This window comes from Pelobates fuscus, chromosome 3 (assembly GCF_036172605.1).
Source record: "Pelobates fuscus isolate aPelFus1 chromosome 3, aPelFus1.pri, whole genome shotgun sequence".
Taxonomy (NCBI): domain Eukaryota; kingdom Metazoa; phylum Chordata; class Amphibia; order Anura; family Pelobatidae; genus Pelobates; species Pelobates fuscus.
Window position 1 is genome coordinate 170,173,031 of NC_086319.1, and position 26,680 is coordinate 170,199,710.

General features: G+C 42.6%; 1 protein-coding gene across 10 annotated transcripts in view; it reads right to left on the minus strand.

Annotated features, from left to right (window-relative positions):
• ERC1 (ELKS/RAB6-interacting/CAST family member 1) overlaps positions 1–26,680 on the minus strand; it is a 235,961-nt gene that overhangs the window by 94,089 nt on the left and 115,192 nt on the right. For all 10 annotated transcript variants that reach the window (XM_063447680.1, XM_063447684.1, XM_063447678.1 and 7 more), the window contains one exon: positions 4,390–4,525. In XM_063447680.1, coding sequence (XP_063303750.1) covers positions 4,390–4,525 — 136 coding nt within the window. The remainder of the gene's footprint in view (positions 1–4,389; positions 4,526–26,680) is intronic.

Here is a 26,680-nt window from a genome sequence, read left to right on the forward strand (position 1 = left end):
AAGGAAAATAGACAATGATAATGGAATAAAGTTGACAACAGGACTAAGGAGATAAATGTTGAGAAACAATGAGACGAAGACTGAAATGGGGGTTACTGGAAAAGAGAAGGCAACCAGGAAAACCAGGAAGTAGAAAACACTCTTTGCAACTAGGGTATAAAGAGAAACCTAAATCCAGGGGCAACATTTTTTTAAAAAGTTGAACAACCACCATGGAAACAAATATTCCACTTTTAGAAGGTACAGAAACACTCACTAAATCTTATCAACATAAAAAAAAATGACGCAGTGATTTTATGTGAAACAGGTAGACACATGAGTTGCAAAGGGTGAGAGAAAAGTACTGAGGACCCAGAAAGGAGGCATGCTTTTTACTCTTGAATATGAAATTTATTAAACACCTAAGTTAATTCAAAACATGCAATGATAAATCATTCTATGGTCATCTGAACCCCATATAAAAGCTCAAAGTCTAGCATGTCCAATTTTGGTCTGTAATGAGAAAATCTTAGAGGGGATATGGGGGGAGAGGGACCAAGACTTTTCTATACTATGTCACAACCCGTGGCAGATGAAGGAGTTAAGGAAGCAATTTGCATGCATCCTCCTCCAGGGGGGATGGAAAAAGCAGAGTGCTGAGGCTCATTTTACATTACAGGACAGCGAGTTCCGACAGCCCCACCAGAGATCCTGCAAGCAGAGGGAAAGGAGGAGGGAAACTGCCAGACTTCATTAACTTCTCCTTATTTTACCAAAGTCTCCCAGTTTAAGTCCTTCTTCTGCTAGGAATGAAAATATTCCGTTTGGGCTTTTGAAAACATGAGCTAGGATCAGCCAGGAATGCCGGCACTTGTGGGATTTGGGAATAATATGCAAAGCAAACCCCCACACACCTCATACACCCCTTTTACACATCTGCTGATAACCTCTTCAGTCCTTAGGGCTTTTCAAATCAAAATAGTTTTTTTTTGTTTTTTTTTAATCAAGCAATAAGTAAATGTGTTCTTATTTATTGGAGTTCATAATATTTACACATGTTCTGATTTAGGAAAGATGCAAACTTTTTTGTCAGACAGGGGTTACAAACATTCCATTGATGAGGAGCCACATTTATACAATGAATATCTATTTAAGCCTATTTTACTGAAAACTACTAGACTGACCATGCACACATAATGTATGTATATTATATATATATATGAACTACTAGCCCACCCAATTCTGTGTGGGTTTTTTTCCACCCTTCTGCTAGAAAATGGGAACAATATTTTAGAAATACTTTAAATGTCATGAAAGCATGTCACTAAAATTTTATTATTTTTGATTACAAAACGCAACAGTAGTTAAACGGAATACTCCACCGTTCAAATGGGCAAAACAGAAGAATTCACTGTGTAGTAGATATTTGCCAATATCTTAAGAGGTTGCAAAAACTCCAGTTCTTATGAGTTGCAGCCTTAACAAAGTCTCTCCTTTTTCCCTGTGAAAGACCCAATCAGACGCTTGTCATTGAGAAGCCTCTGAAGCGCTCCTACTGTGCATGGTGTCTGCCCATGGGTCTGTGCGCAGTCACAACATTCTGATTTGAGGTGTGACAATGAGGCATGCAGACGGGTAGGGCAGGCACGCTTAGTAGAGCACATCTGTCACTTCCGTTAGCTCAAGGGAGCTATTAAAGTTCTCATAGAAACTGGCACTTTTATAAAGTGTCATTATAATGGGATACTCCTCACCCATAACTTTATGGGTGTGGAGTGGTACTTTAATGGTCTTGCCATCCCTTTTCGAAGAGCAAACCATTAATTTATTTAGAAACTGTAATGTACACACTCAACCATTGGGCAAGGCTTTTAATGGCCTACTTTGAAGACATAATGTCGGAAGAACTAAGTCTCCATGAGGCCCTAGGCAGATGGCTAATGGTGCTAAGCAAATTAATGCTTCTAGGGTTGCCTAAAAGGGACACTATAGGCACCTAGACTTCATCTCAATTACGTCAACCGAAGCCATGGCCTTGTTGTTTTAACCCTGCAAGTGGAAACATTGCGGTCCTGCAAAAAAGCCAATATTTACACCGCAGGGTTAACAAGTCTCTAGTATCTGTCACAGTGAGCCATTAAAGGCGTTTCTGCTGAAATAGAGTTAAACTTGGCTATTTCAATCAGATGGTCCCATAGAGACCATTTGCTTGGCGCAGTGTTTGCTATGCATACACACTAGCCTCCCAATGCTTTCCCAGGGGCTAAGATTATCAGTTTGAGTATCACAGCCAAGGAGGTGGGCCAACCGCCTTTAATTTCACACAGGGGGTGGGGAGAGACACATCTAAACACGGAGCATGTCTCTATAGTGTGTTTGCATCCCCAACGCTAGTTTTTGTTTTTTTAAAGGTTCATCTTGCTCTCTGTCAATCTTGACTTTTGCATAATCAGCAAAATAACTGCAAAGTGTGCTTTTCTCTTGTACTGAATGATTGGCACAACATTTTTTTGGATATTGGTTAAAGTATGAGGATTGTGGTTTACCAAAGAAGCCCTTAAAAAGTAGTTTTTATTCTTATTCTTGTCTTACAATAGCCCTAATTTAACACTGTGGGATAAGCTTTTTCTTTATGATTTAATATTATTGGAAACTTTCCAAAATTATTTTTTTAAAATCTTAGAACATTAAAAAATATATATATCATTTAAAAAAAATTAAAACATTTTCACCGCATATATATATATATCATTTTAAAAGCTTATCCAATAATATTAAATGGAGTACAACATTGGACTACAATAGCCACTGCATGTTAGTAGCAAAAGTCATATTTTTATACAATATAAAGTTACATCTTAAAGGAACATAATATAGTTAGGAATACAAATAGGTATTCCTAACGCTATAGAGCGTTAGTCACCGTTTAGGTGACTAGGGCCCCGTTCCCCAGCGAATAAATGGTTAACCATTTGTTTGCTTACCTTAATCCAGCGCCGGGCTCCCTCGGCACTGGTGACCTCTCCTCCTCCATCGATGTCAGCATCCGAGTGGAGCAGAATGTGCATGCGCGGCCAGAGGCGCGCGCACCTACAAACCCGCCCATAGGAAAGCATTACTCAGGGCTTTCCTATGGGGATCTTTTTTGACGAGTGACTCCGTGAGGACGTCCAGCGTCAAATAAATGCGATTTACTCAGTGTAAATTGTGGAAGCGGCCTCTAGTGGCTGTCAGGGCAGCTTCTCAGCCATTCCATCTAATTTATCTTGTACTACACAAGCAGAGATACGTTCCACCCTTTTGCTGCATACCCACTGATCCTACCCATTGTAGCATGTTTTTTCATCCCACCCACTGCAGAGGCCATCCACAAGACGCCCTGCTCTGCGCTCTGTATCCACAGGTCATACAGAAGAAAAGAGTAAGTGCTAAACAACAAATAGGCAGCAACCCTATAAGGGAATCCCTCAAACACCCTTAAAGTATAATGAAAGAAAAAGAAAAGAGAGAAAGGGCTGCGCCAAAAAGAATCGATAAATAAATAGCAAATAGTCCAAAAATAAAGAGTCTTCTCTAAAAACGCTCTTATTGGAGACGCAAAGTCTGTAGATGCTTGGTCAGGAACAAATGTCCTCGCTGTTCTCCTTCGTGTAAATTCACTCGTATATAGGAGATAAAACAAATAGAGAACAAAAATAGTGCAATAAGTCTAATTATGGAATAAAGAAAATATTAAAAGCCGGTATAAAACTCACATTTACAAGAGCTATAACTCGCTCTAGTGTAGAAGGCGTACAGCGGTACAATCCCCGCTTATGGGATATAAGGAAGATTTCCTCCGTCAGTGGTGTGTTCCACGCTCAAAGATAAAAGAGAGACAACCAATAGTGCTCACTGGATAAAATATATATATAAAATGGTACTCACAAGAGAGGAGCACACCAACTGCTCCTTGAAGATAGCGCTGGTGGTATTATCCCCACCTCGGATTACTTGGAGTCCAGGGTGATATAAAAATGCCAGGTAAAAAACAATATACAGTGTATCAAAAAGAAAGATAAATGGCACCAATAAAAAGTGACCAAATAATCTTTAATATATAAAATACACAATAAAATATCCACAAATGTGTTTCGCCAATACGGCTTTATCAATATGGAGTATAATTAGACTTATTGCACTATTTTTGTTCTCTATTTGTTTTATCTCCTATATACGAGTGAATTTACACGAAGGAGAACAGCGAGGACATTTGTTCCTGACCAAGCATCTACAGACTTTGCGTCTCCAATAAGAGTCCAAAAATAAAGAGTCTTATCTAAAAACGCTATTTGCTATTTATTTATCGATTCTTTTTGGCGCAGCCCTTTCTCTCTCCTCTCTTTTTTCTTTTTCATCCACAGGTCATACCTGCAGTTGTTGAGAGCTGTCAGTCAGGTTGTCCTCTCTCCTTCTAGCCTCTTCCAGGAGCTGTGCATTCTTTTTCTTCTCCACTTGCTCCTTGTGTTTAAGAGTTGCTACTTTTTTACCCTGGTCCTTAATTTGCCTAATAGAAAAGAGAAAGTGAAGACAGATGTGAGATTAATATCTAGCAAAGTTGTATGCAAGACAATGAGATTTACTAGCACTCCTACCACTAGCATTTGTACTGCTAGTCCTTAGCAAAGCTATATAGATATGTCTTGGCAATATAATATTATTTATGCAGACCAACATGAACCGAATATGAACAACTTCTAGAAAGAGCATGTGGAGATCGAGACAAAGCACGGGGGAGAGGGGGCGAAAGAATGCAGAAAATTAAAAATTAAAATATGGCAAAGGGCTAAAAATGATTGCGAAAGGGAAGGATCTATAATTCACAGAAAATGAAAATCAATAGTACACACGTAACCTCTAGATCTACGGATTAACATGTATATTTTACTGAAAACAGTGTCTGCTTTTTTCCAAGATTGAAATGGAAGCACACAACTCCTCAAATCCCCAAATGTGCAATGATACATGAGGGGATTGTGTAAGGAACAGATAAACATATACAAATTGTGGTCGACATGCTAATATTTTCTACATCATGCCAATGGATGTCGTTTAAAATAGCCATGCATTGCTCAGAGTTTTACTGGTCGTTCAAGGTGTGTTTGCCATTTTAACAATGGCATGACATACTGATGAAGACCTAGAAAATGCAACACTTCCTATTGAGAATCGTTTGATACTCCACCATGCATTGTAAGATTATGGGATAAATCTTCTTGGTTGCATACCAGAGAAAAATATGGGATATGGGCAAACAAAGAGGAGTCTAAAGCATCTAATTTAATTTTGACAAAATTTGTAAATCTTAAAGGGACACTATAGTCACCAGAACAACTACAGCTTATTGAATTTGTTCTGGTGGGTAGAATCATTACCTTCATGCTTTTTGCTGTAAACACTGTCTTTTTAGAGAAAATGCAGTGTTTACATTACAGCCTAGTGATAACTTCACTGGCCACTCCTCAGATGGCTGTTAGAAATCCTTCCTGGATCATGTCTGCCTAAAATGCACCCAAACATTCAGCATCGCCTCCCTCTGCATGCAGACACTGAACTTTCCTCATAGAGATTCACTGATTCAATTCATCTCTATGAGGAGATGCTGATTGGCCAGGGCTGTGTTTGAATTATGCTGGCTCTGCCCCTGATCTGCCTCCTTGTCTGTCTCAGCCAATCCTATGGGGAAGCATTGTGATTGGATCAGGCTACCACTTCTGATGTCAGCAGGCATGCCTAAAGGAAACAGGCACAAAGCATGCAGCTGCAGACTTGCATACAAGTAAGATTTACTATATTTAGGGAGGCATGGGGGGGAGACCCGGGTGGCTAGATGGTGGTTTTAACCCTACAGGGTCAAGAATACAAGTTTGTGTTCCTGACCCTATAGTGCTCCTTTAATTTAATTAACAATAATTTAAGAAGCAGAAACCTCAGCATATGGCAGAAACAGGTATAATTAAATTGGGTAATCGTAACTTCCTCTGGATGCATTTGGAAACCAGATCGATCTGAATGTACCTTTCCTGGTTAAATACTTTGTTATTAATATTATTATTGTGTTTTATTTAGCCATCACAAAATGCAACGTTTCAAACACACTAGCTGTCTTTACCAAGCCTGGCTTGATGTTTTTGTTTCTTTATTTATTGGTAGTCCATTGTAATAAGGACTTTAACCGCTGCACATGCACCAAATCACGCCGTTCACATGTGAGTGTCTTGCACATATTACTTTATTTTTTATTTTTTTTATAATTAATTGTTTCCTGAACAAACTCATTCGGAAATTTAAAACTGCAAGGGACAAACAAACCATTGGGCTATAACAATATAACAAGATCTAGAAATCAAATTCCCAGCTGTGTGAATAAATTGCAAAGTATCAAATGTTCCACTTGGAACTATAGAAGTAAGTTTGGCCAAGCAGTGCTTTTTAGATGACAAGCTCTCCAGTTCTTTGTGGGTGTACATATGAAGAATTCCAAGTCACAGTTCTATGGAATCAATAAGCAGTAAGATTCAATGAGTTTCCATGCTGACTGCGCCGATTTTAGAGTTTTGTTCATAGTTACTCCATATATAACCAAACGTTTCTATTAAGAAGAATACGAATGCAGTGGCTGTAGAAATCCATTACATGGCAACTATACTATGTTTGGGTACCCAGTAAGTTTAAGAGAGGTTTAGGAAATAGTGGCCTTGTAGGCTTTTATTAAGCTAAAAGTAGGGAGATTTTTTTTTCTCCAACTTTCTGACCTAACCAATGTAAATTTATGGAAATACTTCATATTATTGTTGTTGTTACTTGCTAAACCGAAATTAAAATATTTGTATGTTTAAATTATATTAATACACAGACATGTGTCTGTTGGAATTACTACTATTTATAAAGTATACATTTTCAAACCCGAAAATCCAGATTCAATTTATGTTGCACAGTTATATCACTAGACTAGTTAACCTGATGAAAAAGAATAAAACTAATTTACAAAATAAAAAAAAGTTACTAAATTGGACTCCGCAGCATTGCAATTTGTTCAGCTCTTACAGAGTTCTGCAAAATGTATTAAAAGAAACGTATAGCAAAAGTAGCTCATGTCAACCTCTGCTAGGCTGGGAAATTATTGCAACTGTTAGGAAATCTATAGCTCTCTGTAAGTTACTGTGGGATAAAAATAATTGAGATGTTCAATTTTAGATACAAAATTGGGTGTCCTCCTCTTAAAACAGGGATGACACTTTTATTGAGACCACAAAGGAATGAGCAGCATGTGACACCAATCTAATTTTAGAACAAATGTTCAGTAGATGAAGTAAGTATTAAAGGAGATTCACACAGCAGAGAAAGCTGTGCTGTTTAGAACATATTAGCAACATAAAGAACTTAATCTACTCTGGCAGTTGTCTATGCCTTCATACAACTTTTGAGAATATAGGGCAGGGGTTAGCAAGTTTTGGCACTCCAGATGTTGTGGACTACATCTTCCAAAAGGCTCTTACAGCCATAATGCAAAATGTGGAAAAGCAACAGGTGAGATGTAGTCTACAACATTTGAAGTGCTGAAGGCAGGGCAGGCACGTGTATAAGGCCTGGTGAGAAAAAATGTTTGGGGTGACCGGCAGCAGGAAAGCGCAAAGCACAGGACAACTGAAGGGTGGAGGGAGGAGGAAAGAGACACGCAGACGGGCTGGGGGGGGGGGGGGGGGAGAGACACGCAGAAGGGCTGGGGGGGGAGAGACACGCAGAAGGGCTGGGGGGGGAGAGACACGCAGAAGGGCTGGGGGGGGAGAGACACGCAGAAGGGCTGGGGGGGGCTAGAGACACGCAGAAGGGCTGGGGGGGGCTAGAGACACGCAGAAGGGCTGGGGGGGAAAGAGACACGCAGAAGGGCTGGGGGGGAAAGAGACACGCAGAAGGGCTGGGGGGGGAAAGAGACACGCAGAAGGGCTGGGGGGGGGAAAGAGACACGCAGAAGGGCTGGGGGGGGAAAGAGACACGCAGAAGGGCTGGGGGGGAAGAGACACGCAGAAGGGCTGGGGGGGAAGAGACACGCAGAAGGGCTGGGGGGGGAAGAGACACAGAAGGGCTGGGGGGGGAAGAGACACAGAAGGGCTGGGGGGGAAGAGACACGCAGAAGGGCTGGGGGGGAAGAGACACGCAGAAGGGCTGGGGGGGAAGAGACACGCAGAAGGGCTGGGGGGGGAAGAGACGCAGAAGGGCTGGGGGGGAAGATACACGCAGAAGGGCTGAGGGGGAAGAGACACGCAGAAGGGCTGGGGGGAAGAGACACGCAGAAGGGCTGGGGGGGAGAGAGACACGCAGAAGGGCTGGGGGGGGAGAGAGACACGCAGAAGGGCTGGGGGGGAGAGAGACACGCAGAAGGGCTGGGGGGGAGAGAGACACGCAGAAGGGCTGGGGGGGAGAGAGACACGCAGAAGGGCTGGGGGGGAGAGAGACACGCAGAAGGGCTGGGGGGGAGAGAGACACGCAGAAGGGCTGGGGGGGAGAGAGACACGCAGAAGGGCTGGGGGGGAGAGAGACACGCAGAAGGGCTGGGGGGGAGAGAGACACGCAGAAGGGCTGGGGGGAGAGAGACATGCAGAGGAGCTGGGGGGAAGAGAGACACAGAGGAGCTGGGGGGAAGAGAGACACAGAGGAGCTGGGGGGAAGAGAGACACAGAGGAGCTGGGGGGAAGAGAGACACAGAGGAGCTGGGGGGAAGAGAGACACAGAGGAGCTGGGGGGAAGAGAGACACAGAGGAGCTGGGGGGAAGAGAGACACAGAGGAGCTGGGGGGAAGAGAGACACAGAGGAGCTGGGGGGAAGAGAGACACAGAGGAGCTGGGGGGAAGAGAGACACAGAGGAGCTGGGGGGAAGAGAGACACAGAGGAGCTGGGGGGAAGAGAGACACAGAGGAGCTGGGGGGGAAGAGAGACACAGAGGAGCTGGGGGGAAGAGAGACACAGAGGAGCTGGGGGGAAGAGAGACACAGAGGAGCTGGGGGGGAAGAGAGACACAGAGGAGCTGGGGGGAAGAGAGACACAGAGGAGCTGGGGGGGAAGAGAGACACAGAGGAGCTGGGGGGGGAAGAGAGACAGAGGAGCTGGGGGGGAAGAGAGACAGAGGAGCTGGGGGGGAAGAGAGACACAGAGGAGCTGGGGGGGGAGAGACACAGAGGAGCAGGGGGGGGAAGAGAGACACGGAGGAGCTGGGGGGAAGAGAGACACAGAGGAGCTGGGGGGAAGAGAGACACAGAGGAGCTGGGGGGAAGAGAGACACGGAGGAGCTGGGGGGAAGAGAGACACAGAGGAGCTGGGGGGAAGAGAGACACAGAGGAGCTGGGGGGGAAGAGAGACACAGAGGAGCTGGGGGGAAGAGAGACACAGAGGAGCTGGGGGGGAGAGAGACACAGAGGAGCTGGGGGGGAGAGAGACACAGAGGAGCAGGGGGGGGAAGAGAGACAGAGGAGCTGGGGGGGAAGAGAGACACAGAGGAGCTGGGGGGGGAAGAGAGACACAGAGGAGCTGGGGGGGGAAGAGAGACACAGAGGAGCTGGGGGGGAAGAGAGACACAGAGGAGCTGGGGGGGAGAGAGACACAGAGGAGCTGGGGGGGAGAGAGACACAGAGGAGCTGGGGGGGAGAGAGACACAGAGGAGCTGGGGGGGAGAGAGACAGAGGAGCTGGGGGGGAGAGAGACACAGAGGAGCTGGGGGGGAGAGAGACACAGAGGAGCTGGGGGGAGAGAGACACAGAGGAGCTGGGGGGAAGATAGACACAGAGGAGCTGGGGGGGAAGAGAGACACAGAGGAGCTGGGGGGAGACACACAGGGGGACACAGGAGCTGGGGGGGAGACACACAGGGGGACACAGGAGCTGGGGGGGAGGCAATGGCGAGGTGGGAATGGCAAAGGTTTTGTGTTTAGGAGCAGTACTCGTAAGATAGTCCTCTGTACAGATATTGAATCCAAGGTGAACGTGTCTATATTTTTCCATCGTTAAGTTGGCAAAAGCAATTGCTGCCTCCATCTTCGGTATTTCCTCAATCCTCTGCATCCATTGCTGAACGCTGGGGAAGGAGAGTTATCCCCAGAGGAGTGGGATCAGGCCCCTCTCTGCTGTAAGCATGTTTCGTGAGGGACTTTTTGTAGAATCGTAAGGGGGCGTGAATGGTATTGTGGATCTGGTGATTTCCTTTGCATTCCTGTGTACCTCTCCCCAGTATGTTATCCGTTTTGGACAGGCCCAGAGTAGCATTGTGCTTCTAGAGGACTGGCATCACAAGCCTCGGACTCACAAATTCTGGAAAAATCGCATGAAGGGTCATTGCTACTCTGTATCACCGGCTTAGGATTGTGTAGTTGATCTCCTGAAAGCAGGGGCACATGAAGCTCTAATGTGGTAGCAAAAACAATACACATTGAATGCGGAGACAGTGCCACACACTCATTGTAGCGCCTATGAATGGATGCACCATTAGGTAGGTGAGGGTTAACCTCTCCAGCCACGAAACATTCCTGTAAGCTTCAACAAGCACCACAGTTTGTCCGTGCCACTCAACAAAGATGTGTCCCTGAAAATATTTGAGGAAGGAAGGTAACACCAGAAGGTAACACCCTTTTGAGATTTTGGTATTTGGAATTGGGGTAATTTTGAGTCTTTGGGAACTGCCCTTCCATACGAATCTAAGAATGCAGTCTGCAGTGCCAAAAATGCCTAGGTAGTTGGATCGGTATCTTCAAACAAATACAGAGCTCTCGGGAGTAGGTTCCGTTTTATTTTACACTGATTCTTCGCAGTCACGAGAGGCTCGAACAGGACCAGTCTATTAGCAGCAAATATTGTTTGTACAAGTCAGCCACATCCACAGATAGTTAATTTGAGATGAACACCAGCATAATGGGAATCTGTCTCTAATCATTCATGATTGAGAAACGGACAAAGACATTCAGGGTTTCTGATTTGTGCATGTTCAGTTTAAAGTTCAAAAGCACAAGACCTTGTACCCCCAACCCTGTATCCCACTATACCTCGGCTTGCTTTAACTGACAACAGAAGCGGCGCAAATTACAGAACAAATAGAGGTGATAAAGGGCAGCCACGTCTTGTTGCAGAAGAGATGCAAATCTCTTCCGTCAGCGCCCCGTGTGTGTGTGAACCCTAGCTGCGGGCATGGGGTACACTGCCCCAATGAGCTGAAGGACCGGAGAGACAAATCCCATGCGTCTTGGCACAGCCGCTATAAATACCCAATCCACTTTGTCAAATGCCTTTTTGGGAATCTGTAGTAAATAATTTTTAGCGCCAGGTTAGCAGTGTAGGATATGACATTTTAATCAGATTATGGTATTTGAATATGTCAACTATCGTTACTTTCACAAAAAGATCTCCACCGCCAAAAGTTCATGTCAGCTTACTGGTTACTTACAAAACTAAACTTATTGCATCCCATTTAATTTCATGTCACACTTTCAGATCTATTTGGAACTCCTGTCATAGTTTGAGAATCATGGCTTAGAAGGGCTCAGAAGCTGCTGGCATGGATATAACGTTTCCTGAAAGACTTATCCGTGTGAATGGCCTTCTGTTTTTATTTAGGGATTCATATGACGATAAAGGTCTTGAGTAATACAAATAAGAATACAAATAATAACAGACAACCTTTATTATGTTATCTTATGCAATGTTTCCCTGGTTCTATTATTTAGAAATCATAAAGTAGGCGGACATTCATGAAACCTATTTAAACTGCTGAATAAGTTATTATGCAGTGTCTTCTCTACTGAACATATAAAAGATTAACTCAGGATGATGGGAGATGGGAATAATATCTTATATGCTATTCATTTAATGGTGAATTGGAAATTAGAGCAGAGAGCTGGTGAAAATTTTCCACTGTAGGTAACTGGTCTAATTTTAATGAATTTAATTTTCAATTTTACAATTTACAATTTGCAATTTTTCAGTTTGAGTGTTATTCATCCACCGCGGAGCTCTCATGTGACAGGTAGTAAGGTAATTGTCGAAGCCAAGATGGAATAAACTTGGTGAATAACACAGAGTGGTGGTGGATTAAAGATGAATGCATGTGTGTATCTAGGTGTAGCAACAAGATAGTTTTGTCAATTGATGAATATGTGCTACAAAGGAATGGGGTGGAGATAAAGCACTTTGGAAAGGTGCAACACAGAAAGCAGATCATAGTGACTGGGTCTCTTGCTATAAATATTCCTGTGGGTATGTGTACATAAAGCATATTGTCTGGCCCATGACAAGCAGAGCCAAGCAGTGATTTGTGTCTCGTCTGGCCTTATGCTGAAATGGGACCAGTGGATGGTATTCTGGTCAGATAACCTGTGCCCCTGGATTAACCTACTCCAAGCCCCAATGTATCATTTAGGCTTAAAGTCTGAAGCCCTTTTTAGGATTCCACAGTGGGAGAACAAACATTGGGGCAACAGACACCAACCCAAATAATGAGGAGGATCAGCAACAAAACAAAGGGTCTGCACAACACAGAGTAATAACTTATTCCTAGTGTGTGCATAAATTATTCGGTATATGAATAAACGCACAAGATTGAAAAACAAAACAAAAATAATGGTTCCTACATACAGAAAATCTAACATGAGTTTCAAGAGAAGCAATAGTTTAAACAACATTTAAAAAGCACCTGGTCAGAACATGGAAACTTGGTGGAACATTAAAGACCATAAAATATTATCAACATCATATATATAAAAAAAGTCAAACTGCATGCAATGTAACTGCAATGCATATATTCAATGTTATTTAATACCTATATTTTAAACATATACATATATTTTAGCTAAAGCATAGGTTTGGGCGCAAAAATGTAAAATGTAGGATACTGGAAGACGGGATACATATCCAAGAAGATTAGGATAAACATCCACTAATTAGAAGCCCAAAGGTAAAAAGCAAAAGAAGGCAAAATATTCCTGGAGGACAGTTTCACACCTCAGCATTGCCCCTTCTAAAAACTGCTTATGTGTTTCTACACTGCACACCTGAAAGACAGAGTACAGCACCAGGGAGACATTTTGCCAGTCTGTGCCAATCAATCAACATGGTGTGTCTAATCACCTGCTCAGCTGTCTGTACAAACTGTATTGTTGGGTCACTGTGAATCTCAGGGCGACCTGATCCTAAATGCACAGGGGAAAAAAAAACAGACAAAGGGTTTGCTGATGATTTGGAACAGACAGCCAGCCAGAAACATCCAGGGGTGCCTGACCATTCACATAGACAATGGCCTGTCCGGTTATTTATACACAGGACTGCGCGGCAAGACAAGCACATAAAACAAACTGTGCCCAATGCATTTTTTTTTTTTTTTTACAGGTAGTTCGGACTCAGCACAAGCCACTGTCCCTGCTGACTGAGCACAGAGAGATGCAAACTGCACAGAGTTAACTCCATCAGTACTTTCTGCCATTGTGCAACAAATCATAGCTGCAATTTCACAGAAAAAAAACAAAAAAAAAACATATGAAGCAACTCTCCATTTTGGATCAACCACTGGAAATGCCAAAATGGATGAGCACTGAACAAGCTTGGAATCTCTAAGGGTTCGACTTTTTATTATTTTCCCTCAACAGGAATAGACTCTTAATGCAGAACACAGGTTTGCTTTAGTAGACCAGGTCATATCAGAAAGATGAAGAAAAAAAAAAAAAAAATGAAACAACTCACAACTTATACGTGCTAAAATATAATAAGTCTAGCAAACCATCCTAGATTAAGGAATCCATACACATAACTAATTATAATTTAAAAAACAAAAAACAAAACCTGCTACTGAAAGTGGGGATATTACATTACACTACATCCACTTAAGTAAACAGTACTCAAACTAAAAAAATAAAAATTCCAGTAAAATAGTCCAAAACACATCTTCAGCCAAAATATATTAGAACTCAATTGGGTTCCACATAAATATCACAGACTAAGGTCAATAGAGATTCAACCATGTTACAAGTATACTTCATATAAACCTCACAGTATGATGCCAAAAAGATTTAATCTAGTCTCAAAAATAAACCTTAGATTTAAATGATACCCAGTGCTCCCACCATTTAAATAAATTAAGAAAAACTAGTGTCCCAAAACCATTTGGGGAGGACACTTCAAGAAACAGATCAGGCTGGTGCTGATGCAATTATAGTGAGTCATCATCATAGGGCATATCTCTGCCTTTTGAGAGTAACCCTCTGAATGTATAACATGTAATGAGTAAAGATCATTAAACCATACGGCAGATGGAAGTAAACATAAATGTATGGTTATCTGGGAATTAAGAGAATTCCATTCCCTGTCTGAGTCTTTTCATGCCACACACATAATAAGATGTTTGGCTACAATATACCTTCTCTAGCATATAGTCTAGCTGACGCTTTAGCGTTTGCAGCTGTCCCCTGAGATGGGTTAAAAAGGAGGGGGGCGCTGGAGGTTAAAATATATTATCTGCATGAAAGATGGAGTTCCCAGTGGAAAAGAATGGGTTTAAATATTTGACTTGTGTTTGGAGCCAGAGTAATTCTAAGCGAGGGGTCAGACGGTGTCCTCATCTCTCCCTACTCACTGGGTGCTGACAGACCGATGTTTAACTGGAGCAATTAATTATAGGCTGGTCTTATGCTTCTAGTTGCATCCTTCTAACGATAAGACTGGAACCAGCAAACCCCAATATTCCATCCTGATAATACAGGGGTGATTTCTGTATCACTAGGACTAAAGGTCTGATCATAAGAAAGGTTTACTGGGGGGGAGGGGGTCTATTTACTAAACATTGAGCTGTTATTATTTGTCCAAAAAAATTTGAATGCCTAACTATGGCAAGCTACTTTTCAGATTTGAAGACACAGCATTAACAGCAAACAATCTTCTGCAGCTTCAATCGTCATAAACTCTACTTTATTAATGCATTAACGTATAGGTCAACATTTTAGGAGCAGTCTCGATGTTCATGAGGACTTCCATCAACTAAATTGTAGTCATTTTTCCGCTAGTGCATGTACAATACGCCATTTATTGAACTTCAAAGAGCAGGGTGTTCAACCAGTTTTCAACTTTTTTTAGTGAACAGGTTTTTGATCAAGAAGAAATCTGGCTAACAATTTAAAGTCAAGAAGGAAATTGTTACAAAAAGATTTTTTGCCTTCTTTTGGATCAACAGCAGCAATATCGATAAGTGAAAGGATGAATAGGAGTCTTTCCATTCATTCGGTGTTACAGCGCAACACTATATAATTCATGATTTTCACATAGTAATACATTGTTATATATACGAACATTAATAAAGAAAACAAGCAGATCACCACTTTAGTCTCTAGAAAGATTAATACACCCAGGCACATATTTATTCAAAGCTTTGATTAGGAAAGAATCAGTTCTAGAATGAGTGACTGCTCTCTTCTAAAGTGAAGAAGGGTGTTTACAGTCAAGTGTTTTGGCTTTTACTTGTATCTTTTTTTCATTATGTAAGCCATATCTCACACAAGACGGAATACTTCTCACACAGATGTTTGAAAAGGAACATTTATTATTTTTTTTATTTTAAGGAAGGCACAAGGCCAGGGGGAAAAAAAATAAATAAGATAGGAGATTAGCATGCTGGTGATGTTGACCTTCCTGGCAATTTGCCAGCACACTGGAAGTTTTATCACTTTGTAAGGTTTGGGTACAGACCAAAAAATATAACGAAAGTGCCAAGGAAAAACCACACAGATAACCGGGCCTTTCAACAAAGTCCAGAACTAGCTAATGGTTCTGTAAATATCTAATCCGACTGTTACCACTGGACAGAAAATAGCCATAGTCAAAGGGTGTTACTATATGCAGAGGGTAACCATTTAGGAAGTTGGGTGGCACATAAGATGTGGCTACCTTGATCATTCACCCTGCCACATGAACAAAAAATAAATAAATAAAAAGGCAAATAAAGTGAAAAAGAGAGAAAACTATCATTTACACTAACTTTTATGTAGAACACCTTAATATAAAGGGTGAGGTTGCAATACAATTCCGATCACCCTCAAGTGAACTCTTACTAGTTGTGTTGTGGAAAATTATTTTTACTGTCCTCCATCAAACATGAAGGACAAGATAAGTGGCTGGTAAACATTTCTCCCAAATTTAGAGATTACCCAGATAAAGATTGATTCTGCCTGAAAAGTCCAAAGCATTTGAAGCATCACACAGGTCCTAATGAAAGCCACATTAGTACAGGTGTGTGCCAAAGTCATTATTGGCAGTCATACCTGTACTTGTTTGGTAGCTAGTTAAATGCTGTGTAACTAGAAAACTAGCTTATAGAGGTTAGTTTGAAATATTTAACTGTACTGATACCATTGTTTGGCAGAGCACTTTGTGACAGTGTTCATGCCTTTCTTGATACCAGTTTGTGCAGTTTAACATTAAGATGAAATCAGGAGAAAATGTAATGCATTATATTACACGACAATTCCTTTAAGCTGCAGTTAATTGCTGCGGATTTGAATAGGGAAAGGGACTTGCAATTAGATTGAAATACCCAAGAGTGGATGTTAAAGTGGCGTCCTGTCATACCAACATTAAGAGCAGAACACTAATGCGTTAATGTGTTGGTTTTGTTTCACTGCATCGCCTAATTCTAGGAAAATGGTTCTCAAGTGCTGCTCATTTTGCTGTCCCTAAGTGACCTGAGACAGCTAATGGTTTTGACACAGTAACAATTCTAACAGATTTAGCAGGGATAATGCAGGCATATAAACAGACCACACCAATACATACACTGAAATGCCACACTCCCCTTCCTTCTTTCATTCACCAAGACAGAAATCCCCAGGTAAATCCACATTCATAACATTCTAGGATTAAAGGTAGTCATTAAAAGCCTCAACATCTAGGCCCTAACATAGTTTGTTTGGCATCAACCTGAGAGTAAGCATTACCAAAACAAATTCAAAGAAACAAGATACCTATCTCTACATATATATTGCAGGATCGTTAACTGTATCTTTGCGGACCCTATCCAATAATTCTTACATCCACATTTTGTACAGGGCATTAGCCTGATGACCCATTTCATTAATTTGTTAAATAAGCTCAGTGACCCATTTATTGTAATTTAATACATCCAGCAAATATTGTCACTAGATTCTTAATAAATGTCAATGGGATTTTCACTAGAGATGGGGGAGAGGGGGTGGGGCTTTCCATTTGATGGTTTTAAACCCAGTCATTCCAATATAATATCACAACAGTTTCAGTAATAAAGGGATTAAAGAATATGCTCGCTGGAGCAGGGCCCTCAACACAGTCTGTTCCTGTGTGTCCCGCTCGTCTGAATATATATATATATATATATATATATATATATATATATATATATATATATATATATATATATATATATATATATATATATATATATATATATATATATATATATGTCTGTTAGTCCACGTATTGTACAGCGCTATGGATTTTGTTGGCGCTTTTTAAAGAATAATATGGATTCCTTTGCAGTGGATTTTTTTATTTCAACTCCGTTAAATGTAATAATGGAAACACTGATAGAAGTTGCAGAAAAAGATGGCGTTGCTGGAAAATCTAGTGAGTAGATCTTCCTCAGACATCAAGCTAGAAGTGGGTGTGCTACATCAGGGATATTTTACAGAAAAGGCAAACCTCAAAAGTGTCATGTCCACTAAGAATGCATCAAGATTTTAGTTTTGTAGCAGAAGCCCCAAGAAGCCAATCACAATGCAAGTTTTGATTTCAAAACACGGGTCACAGTTTCTGTGGGTTTTTTTTTTTTTTTTTTCTTTGCAGCAGTAAAATGACCAGGAATCAAATTATTTATCTTCCAGTGGCATTTCATGTAAATCCATTTATTGACTAAACATGAAATGAATGCTAGAGTTACCCTGGTATTTCTCAATAGTATTAAACATACTAACTTCAATGTTTAACAGCTCTTTTCTAGTCTTCTGGTAGCAGTGTGGTTCAGTGTCCAGTATTATTGTGAAGGCATACAATTTCAAGTCCTATGATACTACAAGCCTGGAGTGTAAATTGTAGATTCACCAGGTGGCATTTCTCCTAGTCGGGGCTTAAGGGTCACTCGCCAATGGCTAGTGGCAAGTAGAAACTTTGAGCCCTGCTAGTCTTATTAATAACTCCCATTAAATTCAACCACCTTTTAACGGAGCTCAAACTAGCTGAAGGATTCATAGAATTGTAGATGAAAATATCTGCTGGAGAGAGTAGCTATCAATATGCCCATCTTGATTATAAATCAAATAATATTTAGAAATATTAATATCTTTAAAATTGTGAGCAGTCTGTTGATGGTTAAAATATAAGCACTGCCGAATCCTATCCTATGTAATAAGTGCGCTCCCCTCCCACACAGAGTCAGCAGCTGCCAACTCCCAAAGCACGCCATGCAGCCATCATCCCAAAGCTGCAGGGTGTTAATCCCAAGAGACTTCACACATCTAGGACATGTTCCACCCCCTAACACAACGCACACATGTTTTGACTGTGCAATGCACGATTACAGCAGCCTGGGAAAAAGTTATGATATAGAATAATCCTCTGGAGTACGCTAATGGCCAACACTTGGCCTGTGGAGATGGCTCCCAGGGATTGCAACTTCCTCCACGTCTAAATAACTGCTCGAAATTGCTGCGGAGAGCACAGGTAAAAGACTGAATAAAGGATGTGCAGATTTCCTTTTTTAAATAGACACTTAAACAAGGAAATATAAATTTATCTTAAAAAGCAGTAGTTTATTTTATCAAGCTCATGTGTGTGTGTATATATTAATTCACTAGTTTGTGTGTTTACTGGGGACACAAGCAACGTTTTTAAAATTAGAGCTGTAAAACACAATAATGCACATGTTATGGGTCAAGCGGTTCTCATGTGCTGATATGTTTTTAAAGTACTGGGTGCTCGTAAAGTGAAGCAGGAAGATAATGCGGAGATTGGCTTGAGAAACAAGCATGGCAACATTTAGGGTACATTTTAAGTTAAATAGCAAAACTCACTACTTTTTGCTCGCAATAAATTCAGTAAGAAAGGATCTCTTTGCCTCAAGTGCTCACATAGGTTGTCAGCAGACTATCAATTAAAAACTGTATAATGTGAAGTCTTGTATCTGGATCCGTCAGCAGTTCCTTGAATGAGTGCTTATGTAATAATAAAGACACAGACACACAGAATGTCTTCATGCAGAGCAAAAAGTCCAGTAAAATCCCGGAAGTGCCTCTAGTGGCTGTCTAGTAGCCACAACAGGCTGTCTTAGTGTTGCAATGTACTAGCCACTACAGGCTGTCTTCGTACTGCAATAAAAATCTAAAACTGCAATGTTTTACATTGGAGGGCTAATTGTGACAGGAACACTGCACCCAGACCACTTCAATGAGATGAAGTGGTCTGGGTGCCTATAGTGAACCTTTAACCCCTTAAGGACCAAACTTCTGGAATAAAAGGGAATCATGACATGTCACACATGTCATGTGTCCTTAAGGGGTTAAGGCAATGTGACGATATAGTTCCAACAACAAAACAAAACAAACAAAAAAATGTATATGCATTGATGCCTTCCATACGAGGCTATAAAGAATAATACAGTTTGTTAAAGCTGGGGGGCAGAAATTTGTTTGAATCATAACAAATTTAATAAGAAAGCCTGTGCTTCACGACAGGAAATAGTCAGAAGAGATAGACCGATCTGTACCATAGAGTCACAAAATCAAACAGAGTCAAAAGGAAATCTATAACTTGGTGAAATTGTGATGTAATTCCAGTAAAATACAAGTTTAGCAGGCTAAGATTGCCACAAGGCATATGTATGTATATGTGTTTGTAGTATCAGTTAGTTAATTACACGTAGCTAAGATACTGTTATCACTGTACTGACCAGGTGCAGGAATGTAAGAACTGGAATTACGCGTCCCTCTCCTTTGTATCAGATGAGCCACGTGGTTAGACCGGATGGATGAGTTTAGACTCTATTTATTAAATAGGTTAAGGGTATGTGTGGGTGTAGTTAATTGTGGGAGGAGCTACAGTGCTATATAAGGAATGTACTCTATGTATTCAGTACTCAGACTTTGCTGTATTTTGGTGACGCTAGTCCCTCTGAGTCCCGATCGGTGATCCAATAAAGAATCTCTTCCTTCCTGAAGAAACCTGTGTCCATCTCTCTGTGCTTGGCTTCCGTCAGTTTCTCCGGTATCATTTGGTGCATTGGCCGGGAAGCTCATCGTTCAACGGTAGCTGAGAGGCAGAGGCGTGAGACGGTCTATCTTTGCCCACGTTCTCTACGGCTGCACCCCTGAACTTCTGCGTGGACCTCCCTTCGTCTCGGCGCCACTGGTCTGTTGTCCAGGAGATCATCGGCCTCTACGTGAGAAGTGCTGGGGTGTCCCCGTCGATGAGTGTGAACTCAGGTTCAGGAACGAGGAGGTAAGACAACTGCTGTTTTAGACGGCAGGACCCACTAGGGGTATACCGATTGTGCGGTAGGCCCAAAGGGGTTTTGAATCTGTGTATCTGCCCCCTCTGTCGGAGGGAAGGAGCGAAGGCGCACCGCTCGATCGAACGCTCTTTAGTCAGACCGTTTGATTTGGTTAGTCAGGCGGGGTCCTGGTGTAAATAGCCCTAGCCGGACACCGGTGTCTTGTCTAGACTAGCGTTCTAGGGTGTATATTACGTTCGCTAGGTCGGAGGGACCGGGAGACTAAGCGGCGCCTGTGTAAATTCGGTTCGCTAGTTCTCATCCTATCTGGGCTAAGTGGGAAGGCGTGTAAATTTGGAACCCACTAGACTTTTGATAGTGCGACTAAGAGGCGCCTGTGTAAATTCGGTTCTCTAGCTCGCTATATATGTGGTGATTGGGCAGTGTGGCTAACCAAAACGGGTGTATATAGTTTTAGGTAGTCCATTCAAGGTACTGGCCAATAGTTTAGTTGGGAATTGTAAATGTGTTAACGATTGTTTTAGTAAAGTGTATATCTTGTTAGATAGCGCGAGCTCAGCCGTCTAGCGAGAGTGTTAATAGTGTGTTGCTGTATTATAGTGCACGGTACCATAACCCTGTATATTTACTGACATTATATAATAAGTACTAATCATTGTCGTCCATTGCATGTTTAACACCATAACCACTAATAATTGTATTGTGACCTTAACTTGTGCTTTGACCTATGCTAACCGTACTGTAACCGCTATTTGTAAAAGACGATGTTACTGGGGTGTGTTATAGACGGGTAATTCGTATATAGAGAATTATAGCGTGGGTGACTGTATAGTTACGCCAAAGGGCATAATATTGATTATATAGTGACTGGTGTAACAGCTGTGTGTGTACGGGAATTCCCTGAGTGTTTATTGTTATTGTGTACGTTTCACTTGGTAACCGTACCACGTGGTGCTGTTGCCAGAGGAAACGGGTGTGACTGTTGAATAGTACGCGTGTATAGTATTCGTTGTCGACGACGTTCCATTGTTAAGTATGGGTGCGTCGCAGTCAACGATTCCGGATCCCTTAGGATGTATGGTTAAGAATTTTAAAAAGGGATTCAAAGTTTGTGATTTTGGGGTAAAGATGTCTCCTGTACGTTTGGTCACTTTGTGTACTAGGGAGTGGCCTACTTTGGTTGCGGCATGGCCGCCACGTGGCAGTTTGGATCCAACTCTGGTACAGCGCTTACACGTGGCTGTATCGGGTAGGCCTGAACTTTACGGCCAGTTTCCTTATATTGACTGTTGGAGACAGGCCGTAAATGACTCGCCAAAATGGCTCCAGACATGCCACGAGGAGCAGTGTCGCCTCATGGTAGCTAGGACTTGCTCGTCCACTAGGACTGGTGTTAGGCCCATTTTGGACACGCCCCCTGAGTCCGAGATCCCTTTGCCGCCCCCTTACTTTCCGTTAAGAAGAAGTGACGCAAACGCAGGAAGTCCTGCACCCCTCCCCTCATTACCCTCATCCACTTCCGCTTCCTCCTCCAGTACAGGATCCACCCCCCCTCGTACTAAATCTCCCCTTCCGGAACCAGAATCCACCCCCATTAGAAACGAATATCCTGATTTGGCGCCACTTCAGACTTCCGGTCAAGCTTCATCTAGCTCGGCTCGAAGTGTTTTATTTACGACCTTTTCCCAAAACCGACCTCCCACATCCCCATACCCTATCTCTCCCCGACCGGAACCCATGACTGACGCCTCTCTACGTAGCCCCATCCAAACCCGACAGTTGACTGGTGCCCAACAATTAAAGCACTATCAGATGCCTCTTCGTCTGAATCCCGGGTCAGCTTATATCGATGCCGCAGGTCAAATGGCACACGCTGACCCAGTCTTCGTATATGTCCCATTTACCACAACCGATCTTTTAAACTGGAAGACCCATAATTCCTCGTATACTGAGAAACCACAAGCTATGACTGATCTGTTCACCTCAATAGTACAGACGCATAATCCGACATGGGCTGATTGCCAGCAGTTACTAATGACTTTATTTAACAATGAGGAAAGGACAAGAATAAATCAAGCAGCCATTAAAGCATTAGAGGATAGAGCCCGTGCTTTGAACCAAGCCAATCCAGCAGCATGGGCCGCGACACACTATCCCAACACCGATCCCGATTGGAACGTAAATGGTGCTGATATGGTTCAACTCAGAGCCTATAGAGACGCTATAATTGCTGGCATGAAAGCCGGAGGAAAGAAAGCCATTAACATGTCGAAGACAGTTGAGGTGATCCAGAAAAGCGATGAAGCGCCCAGTGTCTTTTATGACCGATTATTGGAGGCATACCGCTTGTATACCCCCTTTAATCCGGAAGACGCAGATAATTCCCGAATGGTGAACTCCGCCTTTGTCAGCCAAGCATACGGAGATATTAAGCGCAAGCTACAAAAGTTAGAAGGGTTTGCAGGTATGTCCATCACCCAACTAATGGAGGTAGCAAATAAGGTCTATATGAACAGGGATACAGAAAGTAAGAAAGAGGAAGAGCGCAAGATGCGTAAAAAGGCTGATATGCTAGCGGTAGCGATCGCAGGCGTAGATAAACGGGGCCCAGATAGAGGCAATAATAGATGGAGTAGGGAGCCTTTGAGTAGGGATCAATGCGCGTATTGCAAGGAAGAAGGGCATTGGAGGAACGAATGTCCGCAAAGAGAGCAGTACGAGAGAGACCAACCCAGGGCAGGCTACGGAAACTTTAGAGGTAGAGCGAGAGGTAGAGGAGGCCCCGGAGGGAGTAATGGTTATAGAGGGAGTAATGGGAACAGAGGAAGTGTTAGGGAAGACAGGTATATTCCAGCAGCGCAAAGGTCCCGCGATAGAGAAGGTAGGGACTTTGTAGGATTGGCTGACACTGTCATGGAGGACTATTGATACCGACCGGGCTCCATCCCCCTTGGTCGAGCGGAGCCTATGGTCGATGTATCAATAGGGGGGAAAAGGAGTGCGTTCATGATCGACACTGGTGCTGAACATTCAGTGGTGACTAATCTAGTTGCTCCTCCATCTGGAAGGACTATTACTGTGATAGGAGCAACTGGAAGAAGTGCTGAAAAACCGGTTCTTAAAAGTCGACTCTGTACATTGGGAGGCCACGTAGTAAAACACCAATTCCTTTATATGCCTGAATGTCCAGTCCAATTGCTGGGACGTGATATGCTATCAAAATTACAAGCGCAGATTACGTTCCTACCAAATGGAACAACATCCTTAAAGTTTAATGGACCTTCAGGTATTATGACTTTATCCGTACCAAAGGAAGAAGAGTGGCGACTTTATACAGTGTTGACTAGCCAAAACCCTAGGAGTGATGAGACATTGTTTAACATACCAGGAGTTTGGGCAGAGAACAACCCACCAGGACTGGCCCGCAATATTCCACCAATAAAAATTGAACTGAAACATGGGGTTTATCCAGTGAGCCTAAGACAATATCACATTCCGCAGAAGGCTAAGAAGAACATCCAATCCTATCTGGATAAGTTCATACGGTATGGTATCCTAAAATTCTGTACTTCCCCCTGGAACACCCCATTGCTGCCTGTTCAAAAGCCCGGTACAGATGAGTATCGACCTGTACAGGACTTAAGAGCAGTCAATGATGCGGTTGTTAGCATACATCCAGTTGTACCCAATCCATATAACCTGCTTGCTTTAATTCCGGGCGGGGCTACTTACTTCACAGTCTTAGATCTCAAAGATGCCTTCTTTTGCCTCCGAATTGCCGCAGAAAGCCAATGTATTTTCGCTTTCCAATGGGAGAACGCTGTAACGGGCTCAAAACGCCAAATGACTTGGACAAGACTGCCCCAAGGGTTTAAAAATTCACCTACCCTATTTGGTTCAGCTCTAAGTCAAGATCTACTGGATTTCGAGTCTATCCCAGGAGAATGTGTATTGTTACAATATGTAGATGACTTGTTGATAGCAGCAGTTACAAAAGAAAAATGTCAGCAAGCAACGCACGATCTACTACATATTCTCTGGAAGGCAGGATACAAGGTGTCCAGGAAGAGGGCTCAGTTGTGTTTGCCAACTGTCAAGTATCTGGGATTCCATATCTCTGAAGGTCAAAGGATTATGGGGCCAGAGAGAAAAGAAGCTGTCTGCCAAATACCAATACCCAAGAATAGAAGACAAGTGCGAGAATTCTTGGGGGCAGCAGGCTTCTGTAGGATATGGATTCCCAGCTATGCGATACTGGCAAAACCTCTGTACGCAGCCATCAAAGGTACAGAGCACGACCCCTTCTTATGGACCCAAGAACAGCAAACGGCATTTGAAGATGTGAAGAAGGCTTTGATGAGTGCCCCAGCATTAGGTCTACCTGATCACACACGACCATTCTACTTATATGTACACGAGCAAAGAAGAATGGCTGTGGGAGTATTGACACAGTACTTGGGATCATGGCAAAGACCTGTTGCCTACATGTCTAAGCAACTGGATGCAGTGGCCAGCGGACTTCCACCTTGTCTAAGAGCCGTAGCTGCAGCCGCCCTGCTAGTAGCTGAAGCCGATAAACTCACTCTGGGTCAAGAACTTTATGTACGAGTCCCACATGCAGTACAGACGTTGTTGGATTACAAAGGAAATCATTGGTTTAGTAACAGCCGTATGACCAAGTATCAAGCAATGTTGTGTGAAAACCCAAGAGTGCATTTAGAGACTGTAAACACCTTAAATCCAGCTACCCTTTTGCCGCAACCTACTGAAAGTCAACATGATTGTTTGGAAGTAATGGATGAAGTATTTTCAAGTAGACCAGATCTTCGTGATTTTCCCATCCAGAACCCCGATGTTCAATATTACACCGACGGCAGTAGTTATGTGAAAGAAGGGATCCGCTATGCAGGATATGCAGTGACAACAATAGACAAGGTGATAGAAGCTCGGCCACTGGCGAAAGGAACATCAGCACAAAAGGCAGAATTAATAGCACTAACACGAGCGTTACAATTGGCTGAAGGTTTAAGAGTAAATATCTATACGGACTCTAAGTATGCGTTTTTAACCACTCATGCCCACGGAGCTTTGTATAAAGAAAGAGGACTACTGAATTCAGAAGGCAAAGAAATCAAGTACGCAGCTGAAATCCTACAACTATTGGAAGCAGTGTGGGAGCCGAAAGAAGTCGGTATCATACATTGTCGAGCGCATCTGAGAGGAGATGGTGATGTAACCAAGGGAAATCGGATGGCAGATAGTGCAGCTAAGCGTGCTGCTGAATCAGGAAGACAGGAGTATGTGGGGCATATAGCTGCTCTTATACCAACTCCACTGTCCCAATGGACTCTAGTTTATACAGCTCAAGAAGAGGAGTGGTTAAAGACTGAACCGGGAAAGTATTTGGAGAACAAGTGGTATCAGCTAGAAGATGGAAGAATAGTCATACCAGCATCACTAGCGGTAGAAATTGTCCAAAATTATCACAACGGGACACATTCTGGGAGAGACAGTACTGAAGAATCTCTCAGGAAACATTTCTACATACCAAGATTGTCCAACTTGACTCAGGCCATTGTACGCAGATGTGTAACGTGTGCTAAGAATAATGCAAGACAAGGACCAGTAAAGCCACCAGGAGTCCAGTTTATGGGGGGACTCCCCATGTCCGATCTACAAATAGACTTTACAGTAATGCCTAAATCGGGTGGACATCGTTACCTGTTGGTAATTGTGTGCACCTATTCAGGCTGGGTAGAAGCATGTCCTACTCGTACAGAGAAAGCAGGAGAAGTTGTAAGATTCCTGCTACGAGAAATAATACCCCGATATGGACTACCCTGTTCTATAGGATCGGACAATGGTCCAGCTTTTGTTCATCAGTGCCTACAACAACTGACTCATATGCTTGGTATAAAGTGGAGGCTTCATACTGCATATAGACCCCAGAGTTCTGGTAAGGTAGAGAGAATGAATAGAACTATAAAGAACCAGTTGGCTAAAATGTGTCAGGAAACCCAACTTAAGTGGAACGTTCTCTTACCCATAGCTTTATTGCGAATCCGCAGTACCCCTACCAGAAGGATGGGCCTCTCTCCTTTTGAAATCATGTATGGGCGACCACCTCCCGTACTTGGTAACTTAAGGGGGGACTTGAGTCAGTTGG